The following is a 15336-nucleotide window of genomic DNA, read 5'->3' as shown; positions in this document are numbered from 1 at the left end:
TTTGCCTTCTTAACCGCCTGCTGCACCTGCATGCTTACCTTCAGTGACTGGTGTACAAGGACACCCAGGTCTCTTTGCACTTCCCCTTCTCCCAATCTATTACCATTCAAATAATCTGCCTTCCTATTTTTGCCACCAAAGTGGATAACCTCACATTTATCCACATTATAGTGCATTTGCCATGTTTCTGCCCAATCACCCAACCTGTCCAAATCGTGCTGGAGTTTCACGACATCCTCCTCGCAGCATACCCTCCCCCCCAGCTTTGTGTCGTCTGCAAATTTGGAGATATTACATCCAATTCCCTCGTCCAGATCATTAATATATATTGTGAACAGCTGGGGTCCTAGAACCGATCCTTGCGGTACCCCACTAGTCACTGCCTGCCACTCGGAAAACGACCCGTTTATTCCAACTCTTTGCTTTCTGTCCGCCAAACAGTTCTCTATCCAAGTCAATACCTTGCCCCCAATCCCATGTGCCTTAATTTTGCACGATAATCTCTTATGCGGGACCTTATCGAAAGCCTTCTGAAAGTCCAAATACACCACATCCACTGGTTCTCCCTTATCTATTTTACCAGTTACATCCTCAAAAAATTCCAGTAGATTAGTCAAGCATGATTTACCTTTTGTAAATCCATGTTGACTTTGTCCGATCCAGTCACTGCTTTCCAAGTGCTCTGCTATTACATCTTTTATAATGGACTCCAGCATTTTCCCCACTACCGATGTCAAGCTTACCGGTCTATAATTCCCCGCCTTTTCTCTACCACCTTTTTTGAATAGTGGGGTAACATTAGCTACCCGCCAATCCATGGGTACCGTTCCAGAGTCTATCGAGTTCTGGAAGATGACCAGCAATGCATCTACTATTTCTAGGGCCACTTCCTTAAGTACCCTGGGATGTAGATTATCAGGCCCTGGGGATTTATCGGCCTTCAATCCCATCAATTTCCTTAACACCATTTCCCTACAAATACTGATTTCTTTCAGTTCCACCCTTTCATCAGACCCTATGTTCCCCGGCATCTCTGGGAGGTTATTTGTGTCCTAGAAACATAGAAGATAGGAGCAGGAGTAGGCCATTCGGCCCTTCGAGCCTGCTCCGCCATTCAACGAGATCATGGCTGATCATCCAAACCCTAGCACCCGGTCCCTACACCGACAGCCATCCCACCCAAGCCCTATCCCTGTAACCCCCTAACACTAAGGGCCAATTTTTATCATGGCCAATCAACCTAACCCGCACATCCTTTGTGAAGACAGAACCAAAATATGTATTTAGTTGGTCTGCCATTTCTTTGTTCCCGATTCTGACTGCAAGGGACCTACGCTTGACTTCACATATCTATAAAAGCTTTTACAGTCAGTTTTTATGTTCTCTGCAAGCTTACTCCCATATTCTATTTTCCCTTTCTTAATTAATCCCTTTGTCCTCCTTTGTTGAATCCTAAACTGCTCCCAATCCTCAGGATTATTGCTTTTTCTGGCCAATTTATATGCCCTCTCCTTGGACCTTATGCTATCCCTAATTTCCCTAGTTAGCCACGGTTGGCTCACCTTTTTTGTTTTATTTTTATGCCAAACTGGGATGAACAAATTCTGTAGTTCATCCATTCGGTCTTTGAATGTTTGCCATTGCCTAGCCACCGTCAACCCTTTGAGTGCCATTCCCCAATCAATCCTACCCAACTCGCTCCTCAGACCATCATAGTTTCCTTTATTTAAATTGAGGACCCTAGTCTCCGAGTCAACTACTTCATTCTCCATCTTAATGAAGAATTATCTGCGATTGACACGATGGGAGTAGCGAGGCCACGAGAAATGGTAAGGTCAAGGGGGTGGCTGTGAATATGGGTTGGGGAGTTTACATGGAGGGAGAGATTAAGGGAGGGTAGGAGGCTAGTGAACTTAGAGGAGAGAGAGCATGATAAATTGATGTGAGAAGTCACACAACACCAGGTTATAGTCCAACAGCTTTATTTGAAATCACAAGCTTTCGGAGCGCTGCTCCTTCGTCAGGTGAAGTTTCACCTGACAAAGGAGCAGCGCTCCGAAAGCTTTTGATTTCAAATAAAGCTGTTGGACTATAACCTGGTGTTGTGTGACTTCTTACATTTGTCCACCCCAGTCCAACACCGGCATCTCCACATCATGACAAATTGAGAGGGAGGTTGAAATCACAGAGGATGAGAAGTCGCTCAGTGTAGAGGTTGAGGGAGGAAAGCAGTGACTGTATCTCTAATATTTCTTATGTTCTTATTTCATGACTTACAGATCTAAATCATAGAATGGTTACAGCACAGAAGGAGGCCATTCGGCCCATCGAGCCCGGCTGCAAGAGCACTTCAGCTAGTCCCACTCCCCCGCCCTTTCCCCGTAGCCCTACACTTTTTTTTCCTTCAGGTACTTATCCAATATTTGCATGTATCTGTATTACAAGAGGATTTGAGTATAAGAGTAAAGACATCTTACTGCAATTATATAGGGCCCTGGTGAGACAACACCTGGAGTATTGTGTACAGTTTTGGTCTCCTTTCCTAAGGAAGGACATACTTGCCATAGAGGGATTGCAACGAAGGTTCACAAGAGTGGTTTCTGGGATAAGGGGATTGTCCTATGAGGAGAGTTTGAGTAGACTAGGCCTATATTCTCTAAAGAATGAGAGGTGATCTCATTGAAACATACAACATTCTTACAGGGCTTGACATGGTAGATGCAGGGAGGATGTTTCCCCTGGCTGGGGAATCTAGAACCAGGGGTCAGAATAAGTGGTCGGCCATTTAGGACTGAGATGAGGAGAAATTTCTTCACTCAAAGGGTGTGGAGGCTCGGTCGTTGAGTATCTTCAAGACAGAAATCGATAGATTTTTGAATATTAAAGGATATAGGGAAAGTTCAGGAAAGTGGAGATGAGGTAGAAGATCAGCCGTGATCTTATTGAATGGCGGAGCAAGCTCGAAGGGCCAAGTGGCCTACTCCTGCTCCTAGTTCTTATAAAATTTTTATGTTACTTGGGTGGGCAGTAGAGAACGAGAATTTTAAATGAGAGGTGAGAGGGGTGGAATAAGGTGAGATGCTCAACGAGGAGAAAGTGCCACAGAGGAGTAGGGGGACAGACGAAGGTGTGATTTGGTTATGAGAGCCACACCGCCACCACGCTGGTCTGAGCGGGGCCAGTGGTGGAAGGTATTGCCAGACGGGAAGGCTTCATTTAAGGGTAAGGTATCATCACCCCTCAACCAAGTTTCCGTCAGGGCTATGATGTCAATGCAATCATCCACAATAAGCTGAGGGTCGGTGATGGCTGACCCACTGCCAGGGTCCACATATAATAATATAATCAAGGCAATTGTTTTGCAGTTTTCATTAAAACTGGACAGAAGTGCTGAATTTAATCCCGAAAATACCAGTAAATATTTATGAATACCACATAACACAATTTAAATTATTTAGTCACTGTAAATCAGTGGCCATAATACATTGTGCATTACATGGCTTAACATCCTTATAATTAGAAAATCTAACTCACCTTGAACAACATCATGGGAGATCCACTAGTAATATTTTAAACACCATATCTGCATTTGTAGATTTCATGCTGCAAATATGACCTCACCACCAATTTATATCGTGCTTTTAATGTAGCAAAATGTCCCATGACGCTTCACAGCAGTGTAGTCAGACCAAAATTTAGAGCAAAGGAGGAGATATTAGGAAGGGTGACCAAAACTTGGTAAAGGAGCATCTTAAAGAATGAGAGAGGTAGCGAGGCTATTGGTTTAGGGAGGGAATTCCAGAGCGTAGATGGCTGAAGGCATGACTGCCAATGGTGGATGCACAAGAGGCCAGAGTTGGAGGAATGCAGAGTTCTTGGAGGGTTGTAAGGCTGGAGGAGGTTGCAGAGATAGGGAGGGGTGAGGCCATGGAGGGATTTGAACACGAGGATGAGAATTTTAAAATCGATGCATAGGTGTGACCAAGAGCACTGCAGGTCAGCGAGCACAGGGGTGATAGATGAACAGGACTTGGTGCAGGTTAGGATACGGGCAGCAGAGTTTTGGATGAGCTCCAGTTTATGGAGGGTGGAAGATGGGAGGCCGGCCAGGAGAGCGTTGGAATAGTCGAGTCTGGAAGTAACAAAAGCAGGGTTGAAGGTATCAGGAATAACAACAGAAAATGCTGGAAAAACTCAGCAGGTGAGGCAACATCCGTGGACAGAAATTTGAGTTGACGTTTCGGGTCGAACCCTTCTTCAAAACTGGAAAGAAAAGATAGATCGGAGGCAGGGCTGCGATCGGACAAAAGAATAAAAGAAACAGAAGAAATAAAAAAGAGACAATAAAAGGTATTCGAAGCTAGACGAGATGGTAATAGGCTGAGATTAGGTGTAAAGTGTACTGGCAGGGCAAGGGATAGCTGCAACAGATGTATCAGATAACCTATGTATCAGCAACAGATGGGTTGATGTAGGGACTGAGACAGACGATGTTACATTGGTGGAAGTAGGCGGTTTTGGTAATGGAGAGGATATAGGGTCGGAAGCTCAGCTTGGCTGAATAGAAAGCAGAGATTGCAAACAGTCTGGTTCAGCTTGAGGCAGTGGCCATGGAGGGGGATGGAATCGGTGGAGAGGGAACAGAGTTTGTGGCTGGGGCCGAAGACGCTGGCTTCGGTATTCCCAATGTTTAATTGGAGGACGTTGGATAAGCAGCCTGACAACATGAAGGCAGTGGAGAGGTCGAGACAAGTGGAGCTGGATGTCTTCAGCGTACAAGTGGAACCAGATCTTACATCGTCAGAGGATGTCGCCGACGGGCAGCTTATAGACGAGAAATGGGAAGGGCGCCAAGGATAGATCCTCTGGGGACTCTAGATCTATTGGTGTGTGGACGGGAAGAGAAGCCATTTGCAGGAAATTCTCTGGCTATGACTGGATAGGTAAGAGTAGAACCAGGCGAGGGCAGTCCCACTCAGCTGGACAACGGAGGAGAGGCATTGGAGGAGGATGGTGTAGTCAATGGTGTCAAAGGCTGCAAACCGGTGGAGAAGGATGAGGAGGGATCGTGGTCACGCAGAGGATGTCATTTGTGACTTTGATTAGGGCAGTTTCAGCGCTGTGGCACGAGCGGAAACGTGGTTGGAGAGCAAGACCTTGTTGCTGATGCAAAACTGTCTTAAAATGCTGCTTGCTCCGAGCTGGCATCGGTAACTGGTCAGGAAACTTTGCGAATCATCAGTTAAGCACTGACTTGAGGCTCTGTTTATTTAACAGTAATTTGATTTTGTACACATAAAGGGTATTATGTCCGTGTATAATTGAGACACGGACTGCAGGAGTTGGTTTAACAAGTCTTTACTGAATGGAGACAACCTGGAAACTGAAACTACAGAAGCCTGCTAGGGCCTTTTATACAGGGGTGGTCACTGCCGGTACTGCAGTCTGAGACCAGTTATTCCCTTAAAGGTACATACACAACAATTCCTCCCCTTTTAGATAAACAGTACATAACATTCATTTAACAACTAAATAATAACTAATTACAATTACGGTTGCTAGATACATTGGTTGAAGTTAAGCAATTATAAGTTCAGTCTTTGAGGAGGCTTCCTGATTCTGTCTGGATAACGCCTCTTTGGGATATCAGGTTCTTCTGGCAAGGTTGAGTCAGGATCAATGTTGTTTGGTTCGTCTGCTTCCAGTATCACCGATTCTGCGGTAGATGCAATTGGTACTTCGGTTTCATCGCCAGGTGTATCAGATCGTGGTGTGGAGTTGACGTTTTCCAGTGACTCTAGAATCTGGTCAGCATGGCGTCTTACAATGCTCTCTCCAACGTCCACGGTATACATTAGAGGTCCTTGCCGTGTACAGATCGTTCCTGGCTGCCATTTCTCTGTGCGGTAGTCCCGGGCCAAAACTGGTTGACCTATCTTAAAACTCCTGGTCGGCCTTTCATTCATATTCTGAAACTGCCTGTTCTCCACATCTCTTCTGACGTTTGGCTTAACCAAATCCAAGCGGCATCGTAGTCTTCGATTGAAGAACATCATGGCTGGAGTTTGGTTGGTAACCGCATGTGTCGCATTCCGGTAGGCAAACAAGAAGTTATCCACCTTGTGTTGTAGGGTAGGGGTATATCTTCATTACACATTGCCTTGATAGCCTTCTTGAATGTTTGAACAAACCTCTCGGCCAATCCATTAGTGGCTGGATGATATGGGGCGGATGTGTAATGCTTAACACCATTGTTCTTTAAGAACCTCCGGAACTCTTCAGACACAAACTGTGGTCCATTGTCAGAGCAAATCTGTTCAGGCAGCCCATTCCTGGCGAATATGGTTCGTAAGACTGTGATAGTTCTTTCTGTGGTGGTTGAGGACATTTTTATTACCTCTGGCCACTTTGAATGTGCATCCACCGCAATTAAAAACATCGAGTCCATAAAGGGACCAGCAAAATCAATGTGCACCCTTTGCCATGGAGATGAGGGCCACTCCCATGGATGTAGAGGGGCTTGTGGTGGGGCGTTTTGGACCTTCTGGCATCCTGTACAGCTCTTGGTCATCTCTTCGATTTCTCTATCGATTCCCGGCCACCACACGAACACTCTGGCTAAGTTCTTCATTTTTACCCCTCCCAGATGACCCTCATGAAGCTCATTGAGCACTCTATCCTTCAATTTGGGTGGAATTACTACTCTGGATCCACACATCAAGGTTCCTCTGCACACTGACAGCTGTTCTCTTCTCGGCGAGAATGCTGGCAGCAGTGGTTCGCCATGTGCTGGCCATCCCTTCACCGTTAAATCATAGACCCAGGAGAGTGTCGGGTCATTTCGTGTTTCCTTTTCTATGTTTGCATTCGTCACAGGGAGACATTCGACTATAGTCGAGTGGAATAACTCCACTGGATCCACTGCCAGTTCTTCTTCCACCGTCGGCAACGGTAGGTGCGACAATCCATCAGCATTCCCATGCTGTTTAGTTCCTTTGTACTCGATGTCATATTGGTGTGCCCCTAGGAAAAGGGACCACCTCTGTAGCCGTTGTGCCGTCATTATCGGTACACCCTTCTGAGGGTTGAAAATGGAGACGAGAGGTTGATGATCAGTTAGTAGAGTAAATTTCTGACCGTGCAGGTAGTGATTGAACTTCTTCACCCCCCACACCAGGCTGAGGGCCTCTCTGTCAATCTGGGCGTAGTTACGCTCGGCTGAAGTTAACGAGCGTGACGCAAAAGCTATCGCCCTCTCTGAACCATCAAGGAATTTATGTGACAGTACCGCCCCAACACCGTAGGGAGACGCATCACACGCCAGTCTTATCGGTAGTGATGGGTTGTAGTGAGCCAATACTTCTCTTGAAGTGATTAGGTCCTTCCTCTTCTGAAAGGCCCGCTTACATTCATCGCTCCATTTCCATGCTACTCCCGTTCGTAGTAGGGCGTTCAGTGGATGCAGAATTGTGGACAAATTCGGCAAAAACTTATGGTAGTAATTCACCAATCCAAGGAATGACCTCAGTTGCGACACATTTTCAGGCGCTGGAGCCTTAACTACCGCTTCAATTTTGTCAGGGGACTTATGCAACCCCTCTTCATCAATCACGTGGCCACAATACGATATCTGTTTCTTAAAAAACTCGCACTTAGGGCGATTGGCTCGTAGCCCATGTTCACGTAGTCTAGTGAGCACCTGCTCTAGGTTGGCAAGGTGTTCACTGTCATCTTCACCTGTCACTAGGATGTCGTCCAAGTAACACTGAGTCCCCGGAATCCCTTGCAGGACTTGTTCCATCGCTCTTTGCCATATCGCCGGAGCTGATGCTACTCCGAATACCAGTCGATTATACTGGTAAAGACCTTTGTGAGTGTTTATCGTGAGATACTTCCTAGAGGATTCTTCAACCTCCATCTGCAAATATGCTTGTGCTAGGTCAATTTTTGTAAAACGCTTCCCTCCAGATAGTGAGGCGAAGATATCTTCTATCCTTGGAAGAGGATATTGTACTGTGTGAAGGACTGGGTTCACCGTCACCTTGAAGTCCCCTCAGATGCAAACCTTCCATGGCTCCTCAGACTTACTGTTTAATGTTTTCTTCATGACAGGAACGATGGGTGTCGCCCACTCGCTCCAGTCTACCTTAGATAACACGCCTGCCTTCTCCAGCTCTGCCTCGACGGCTGGGCGAATTGCATATGGTACCGGTCTTGCTTTGAAAAACTTGGGAATTGCATTCTCCTCTATTTTTATCGAGGCGGTTACGCCTTTAAGAGTGCCCAGTTCTTGTTGAAATACCTGTTTGGCATCAGCTAAGATTGTTGACAATTGTCCAGGAGTGACGTCGTCATCCTTTTTACCAGCCACCGTCAATGCCTGAATGGAGTGCCAGTCTAAACTTATCTTTCTGATCCATTCACGTCCCAATAACGGTGGTCCACCATCTTGCAGAATGTAGAGATATAATTTCCGTATTTTCTTGCCGTTGTATTCGACAGGCACCCTTATTTTTCCTCTGGGGTATACTTTTTGCCCCGCATACGTCCTCAAGACAATGGATGTCTCTCTCAAGGGTATGTGTGAGAATAGCCGCTCGTAGTCTCGTCGATTCATGACGGTTAGAGCTGATCCTGTATCCAATTCCATTTTGACTTGGGACCCTGCTATCGTGAGGGTGACCCAAATGGTTCGGGGATCCTCTTTTGCGATTACGTTGTGAAGTTTGAGACAGCTTAGTCTCTTGTTCCCGGATTCACTATCGCTCATCTGGTCTTCGGAACTACTGTCCGTCATCTTTTGTACTTTCCTGTACGGTTCCTTAGTAGCCTTTTTGTTGTCGTTGGTCTTCTTCTCAGACCTGCAAACTCGTGCAATGTGTCCCATCTTTCCGCATTGCCTGCATATTTTGTCCTTGGACCAGCAGTCCTTCTGGTCATGGTTTGTTCTGCCGCAGCGATAACATTTTGCAAATCCCCGTGTCATTTCGTGGGTGCCGTATTCCTGTGGCTTTTGTTGTATTTCCGCAGCTCCCCTTGCTGCTGCTTCGTACGATACTGCCACGCTGAAAGCCTTATCTAGCGTCAGCTCTTTCTCTGAGAGTAACCTCTTCTGGGTTCCTTCACTCAGGAGTCCACAGACAAATTTGTCCCGTAAGGTATCTGCCAGTCCTGCTCCGAACTGGCAGTGCTTTGATAGCTTGAGTAGTTCCGTAAGGTAATCAGCATTGCTCTCATTTTTATGCTGATTTCTCCTGTGGAATTTAAATCTTTCTGCTATCAGCAGCGGTGTAAGATTGAGGTGTTCCTGTAGGATAGCAACAATTTCGTTAAAACTCTTCGCCTTCGGTTTGGCTGGAGTAATCAGGTCCCGCAATAGGCCGTACGTTCTTGCGCCCATTAAATTTAGCAATACCGATGCCTTTTTCTCATCGGCTATTTCGTTTGCCTCGCAATATACCTCGACTCTTTCCACATACGTGGTCCAGTCTTCTATTGCATTATCGAAGGCAGTGATATTGCCAGTCTTTGGCATCTTGAAAATCTAAGATGGCGCCTCCCGCGCTTTGCCTTCATCCCCGATGGATCAACATGGCGTCTCCCGCGCTTTTCCTTCTTCCCCGCCAAGTTAAGATGGCGCCTCCCGCGCTTTCCTGCCGCTGCCGCTGTTGCCAACGCTGTTGCTGGCGATTATATTTATTTTACTATCCTGTAATGGCGACGCCCTATGGTCTTCGCGCCTCCCCGATCGCTGCTGCCAACGCCGCTCTCCGCGGTATTTTTATTTTTCTATCGCGCTTCAATATTTGCTCCGTTAATTGAAGAACCGTTCCTGTCGTGGAGCGGACCCTCTGGGACACTTCCCTCCCTCTTCTTAGGTCTGAACGCTGCCCGGCTGCGAAGCACCGGCCGCGCCCTGTGTGCTCCACCCTCTCTCTCTCTTTGCTTCCCGACTCACTGCCCGGCCCCGTTGCAGAGCCACCCGATCGAGCTCTAGCCTGCCGCAGCCCAGGAAGGATCAGTGCACTACCTGCCACCAGCCCGATTAGCTGGGAAACCACAGACTGGAGACCAAGCCTGGCTCGCGACAGTCTCTCCTGCACTTTTCAATTCGATGATTTGGAGGGCGGTTGCCCACGGTCGACGCCTGTTTCTCGAGTTTCTTTGGATTTTTTTTTTTTTCTTCCGGCTTCGACCTTCAATAACGTCGTCTGAGGTGCTGCCGAGTTGCAGGTAAGTTCGTTTCTTACTCGTCGCCAGTATTATGTCCGTGTATAATTGAGACACGGACTGCAGGAGTTGATTATAACAAGTCTTTACTGAATGGAGACAACCTGGAAACTGAAACTACAGAAGCCTGCTAGGGCCTTTTATACAGGGGTGGTCACTGCCAGTACTGCAGTCTGAGACCAGTTATTCCCTTAAAGGTACATACACAACAAAAGGAAACCAAATAATACATTTGGGCATTATATGGTATAACATGCCTGTCCTTGTAAAATATCGGACCTACCATGACGATAATTATGGGAGATCTGCTAAAATATGTACTGATTGCTTGATGGCTCAATGATACTGAATTGTACAAACCAAAAAAGTCAGTGATTCAATCCCTGGGCTGTGCTGATGAAAAATCCTGAAATGTGACAACCAGGATGAATCTTCAGGCCCACTGATCTACAGTCACTGGAAAAAGTCAAATTCCCTTTTTATTACTTTGGTTATGTTTTTTTTTGGAGATTTTTTCCTTTTGTTTTGAGGGTCATATCAGTTCTTATAAACTACTTGTGTTTTGCCATTCCAGGTTTGTGAAGTTTAGGTTACTGCCTTGTGATAATTCCAAGATTAGCACCTAAAAAAAAAAGTGACTATTTTCACTGCAGTGATTTTACTGGCATGCTTTTTGTGTGGAAAAAAAGCATTGAACAAAATGGAGTTATTATCTTTCTGAACCATTATCTTCGTAACTATGTAAATAAAATCTGGAAATCTGAAATAAAAGCAGAACATGTCAGAAAAGTACAGTGGGCCAGTCAGCGTCTGTAATGAGAAAAGGCAGGTTGGGGTTCAGCCCAAAATATTAACCTGTCTTTTCTAATGCTGTCTGTTTTCCTCAACAGTGTGTTCACCAAATGGTGCCATGGGATACAGCCGAGCGGAACACTTAAACGGCAGCAGAGAACAGCTTAAATTTAGCAATGAAAAAGTGTAATTTTAAAACTTTTAGATAATGGTCCTGATGAATGCTTGACTGTCTTAAAATAAAATTGTGCTGCCAATGAATTTTAAAGCAACAACGTTTTTTTCGCGGTGAATGCTTGCATTTATCAAGCTGACTGATGTCAGCGCTGGGAAATGGAACACATTTTCTCTGATTTGGTCATTTTGTCACCAGCAGCATTGGGTCAGGTACAGGACAGCCAGATGCAGAACAAAGTTCCTTTTACTCTGCCACAACTTGTCTGAAAAGTAACTTCAATCTTAATCTCAGCAGAGCACCCCCTGCTGGCTAGGGTAATTATTTTTTTCTTTCCCATTCTTCTGAACTCACTCTGAGTGAGATTGCCAACTTAATGTCATTATGTCCAACTAAATTATGGGCACTGTAGAAACTGGGTTATTACCTGTCTCATAAAAGGCTAACTTGCCAGTTCCATAAATTCAAAGTGGAGTTGGCTGGGATATTGATGGACTGGAGTCAGTTTTATATTTCAGTGGTCTGGAGTTTATTTAGTGCGTCAGGAAAATAGAGTATTGCAGTGAGCTCTTTTATGTTAATAATTCTTGGCTTACATAAGTGGCAGAGTGAAAGCATTTTACAAGTACTTTTGAAACAAATTTGCTAAAAGAGTTACTTCTAGTTGTGTGCGTATATCCAAACTAGCATTGAGCTAATCTGAATGTTACAAACTTCAGTGTACCCCTATGGAGAGGATTCATTGGGGGCCTGTGGTTTACTGAAAATGATGCCGGCCCAGCTCACTTACGGTTTTATTTTTTTGCAAGATACCAAGTCTCATTGTATGTAACACAGATTTAGCAGTTTTAGTTTTGGAAAAATATTAAAACAACATAATTGCCTTATTGTGTGAGAACTTAGCCATTGCAGAATGTTACTGTTCTGATGAAAGGTCATCGACCTGAAACGCTAACTCTGTTTCTCTCTCTCCACTGATGCTGCCTGACCTGCTGAGTATTTCCAGCATTTTTCTGTGTTTATTTCAGATTTCCAGCATCCGCAGTATTTTGCTTTTGCAGAATGTTGCTGTGTTCTCTGCTCTGACATACCAGGTGACAGAGAATGCAAACTATGTAGAGTGGAGTGCTGAAGTCAAATTGTTAGGTTGCTGCCTTTAGGTATGTGCTTGTGCTTGTGTGATTCTGGAAGTCAGTGACGGGTTGAGAAACTATTCAATGACACTCTACACATACGATATAAGATGCATTCAATGCTGGGAACGCCACCGCTGAATTTTAAATATGCAATAGCATGGCTGGAGTTCTGGTTCTGACTACTTGACTGAATTGTACAGAAAGCCTTTGTAATAAAATGAGATCCATCTGATTTCAAGTTACAATAATTTGTATGTTTTATATGAATTTGTAGCTAAGACTAGTCTCTTGAGATTTTTTTAATGAAGCTAAAGTCTATTGAGAATTCTTTTGTCAGAATGTGAGGGCGCAGTGTAATGTAATGCACGCTGGCCTGTCTGGAATGAACCTTGATATTTCAAGAGAACTGGTTGGCAGACAGGAAGCAAAGAGTTGGAATAAACGGCTCTTTTTCCGAGTGGCAGGCAGTGACTAGTGGGGACCCCAGCTATTCACAATATATATTAACGATCTGGACGAGGGAACTAGATGTAATTTCTCCAAGTTTGCAGACGACACAAAGCTGGGTGGGCGTGTGTGCTGTGAGGAGGATGCCAAGAAACTCCAGTATGATTTGGACAAGTTGGGTGATTGGGCAGAAGCATGGCAGATGCAATATAATGTGGATAAATGCGAGGTTATCCACTTTGGTGTCAAAAACAGGAAGGCAGATTATTATCTAAATGGCAATAGATTGGGAGAAGGGGAAGTGCAATGAGACCTGGATGTCCTTGTGCACCAGTCGCTGAAAGTAAGCATGCAGGTGCAGCAGGCGGTTAAGAAGGCAAATGGTATGTTGGCCTTCATAGCGAAAGGGTTTGAGTACAGGAACAAGGGTGTCTTGCTGCAGTTGTACAGGGCCTTGGTGAGACCACATCTTGAGTATTGTGTGCAGTTTTGGTCGCCTTATCTGAGGAAGGATGTTCTTGCCATGGAAGGAGTTCAGCGAAGATTCACCAGGCTGATACCTGAGATGGCAGGAATGACGTATGAGGAGAGATTGGGTCGATTGGGCTTGTACTTGCTGGAGTTTAGAAGAATGAGAGGGGATCTCATTGAAACTTATAAAATTCTAACAGGACTAGACAGACTAGATGCTGGAAGGATGTTCCCGATGGTCGGGGAGTCCAGAACCAGTGGTCACAGTCTAAGGATAAGGGGTAGGCCATTTAGGACTGAGCTGAGGAGGAATTTCTTCACCCAGAGAGTGGTGAACCTGTGGAATTCTCTACCACAGATGGCAGTAGAGGCCAATTCATTAAATATATTCAAGAAAGAATTGGATATATTTCTTAAGGCTAAAGGGATCAAGGGATATGGAGAGAAGGCAGGAACAGAGTACTGAATTTGGATGATCAGCCACGATCTCATTGAATGGCGGAGCAGGCTCGAGGGGCCGAATGGCCTACTCCTGCTCCTATCTTCTATATGTTTATATCTGCCGCTGTTTATTTATACTGATTGCTCACAAACAGTCCTCTGTTGGAACGAAGTTGGTTTGATTATTTCTGCAGAGAATATATGTGAATTGTTTTTGAAGAAGCGGGCCAAATTACTTAATCTTTTAAGAGGTTGGTGTCCTGTTAGCAAGACTCTTGTCTGTTGTGGCAGTTTTCTTTTGTCTTGAAAGTGAGAATTGCTTGAATCTAAACATCTGAATAGTATGCCTTGGGTCTTTGAATTTGACTTGATTGACACCTCTGTGTCCAGAGGCAGCTGAGGCTAGGATTAGAAATGACTAGTTTTTGCTAGTGCTTTAGTTCATGTGATTCAACTGTTAGTTCCACGCCACAATAGCGAGCTGGAAGTCCATGGTGCTTAGAGCTCATAAAGGACTCGTGTTATGATTTATTATGTTGGACTTAACAGGTTAATGTACTTGTGAAAGTAAAGTACTATATTGTAATCTCTGCTGATTTAGTGTCAGTCTAGATTATTATGTACATAAATCGACAGTGGGGCTTGAACTCACAACCTTCTGACTTGGAGGCAAGAGCGTTACCAATTGAGCCAAGTTGACATAATGAGGAGAGAAGACACGATAAATCAAGAAGTAATGATTAGGTGATGTCAAACTTGGGTTTTAAAACCCTTTAGATTGGTGAAGAATAGGAAGACTGAAAGTTAAGAAGTTCCACAGTTTTGAGCTCTTGGGGGAAAAATTAGGAATTTGAGTAGGAGATGAAGCAATGAGTCTTGATTTCAACACCGATGCAGGGAAGAGTACATAGGATGGACTACTTGAGATTAGGAGGAACAACAGAAGATAATTCAGAGGAACAATGACCATAATATTAACATAAAGACTAGATTGGGGTGATTTAAGAAAAAAAGAAGTTGTATATTTAATGTTCTGTCTCTATTTTGTAAGGAGGAGTGCTAGAATTAAAACTCCCGTTGAAATAGTTTGGAATGTGGCATAGATGGCTTTTATGATATAACTTCCCTCCTGCATTATGTTGGCGGCAAGAAATGAATTTCATCATGATTGGCTATGATAAATTGACCCTTAGTGTTAGGGGTATTAAATACGTGGGGTTACGGGGATAGGGTGGGATATGTGTTGGTGTAGGGGTTACGGGGATCGGGTGGGATATGTGTCGGTGCAGGCTCGATGGGCCGAAATGGCCTCTATCTGCACTGTGGGGTTTCTGTGTGATTCTGTGTGTGATTGCTGCTTCGGCAAATCCCTTTCCTTTTTATTATTTTTCAGTGATTCTGTAATCTGTGTTTTTGCAATCCTCCAATAAATAAAGCCTGTTGTCCCTAGAGTATAGTCGAGGTCAGTTAACACACTTGATTTTTTTTTTGAGTGATAACATGGTAAAGAGAGAACTTTACATGGGCTAAATAAGCTAATCACTAAGATTCCCCAAAAATCTGTGTTTAACACGGAGTGAGGAATGAGAGGGAAGTGCATTGGTTAGTAGAGCAGTACATTTTAAACAAATTACTAATTGCCAT

The 15336-nt window shown here is 44.6% G+C and overlaps 1 protein-coding gene across 2 annotated transcripts in view; it reads left to right on the top strand.

The window, feature by feature from the left end:
* Nucleotides 1–15336, top strand: part of borcs5 (BLOC-1 related complex subunit 5) — a 101940-nt gene that overhangs the window by 43173 nt on the left and 43431 nt on the right. Inside the window, exon 2 of one of the 2 annotated variants that reach the window (XM_086009074.1) lies at nucleotides 2280–2408. The exons of the other annotated variant lie outside the window; for it this stretch is intronic. Within the exon in view, the coding sequence (XP_085865200.1) occupies nucleotides 2280–2408 (129 nt within the window). The remainder of the gene's footprint in view (nucleotides 1–2279; nucleotides 2409–15336) is intronic. 2 annotated transcript variants of the gene reach the window in all.

The sequence above is a fragment of the Somniosus microcephalus genome, chromosome 16 (assembly GCF_052327205.1).
Source record: "Somniosus microcephalus isolate GS21.2 chromosome 16, FLI_Smic_1.0, whole genome shotgun sequence".
In the NCBI taxonomy this organism is placed as follows: Eukaryota; Metazoa; Chordata; class Chondrichthyes; order Squaliformes; family Somniosidae; genus Somniosus; species Somniosus microcephalus.
This window is presented reverse-complemented; position numbering and strand designations above follow the sequence as displayed.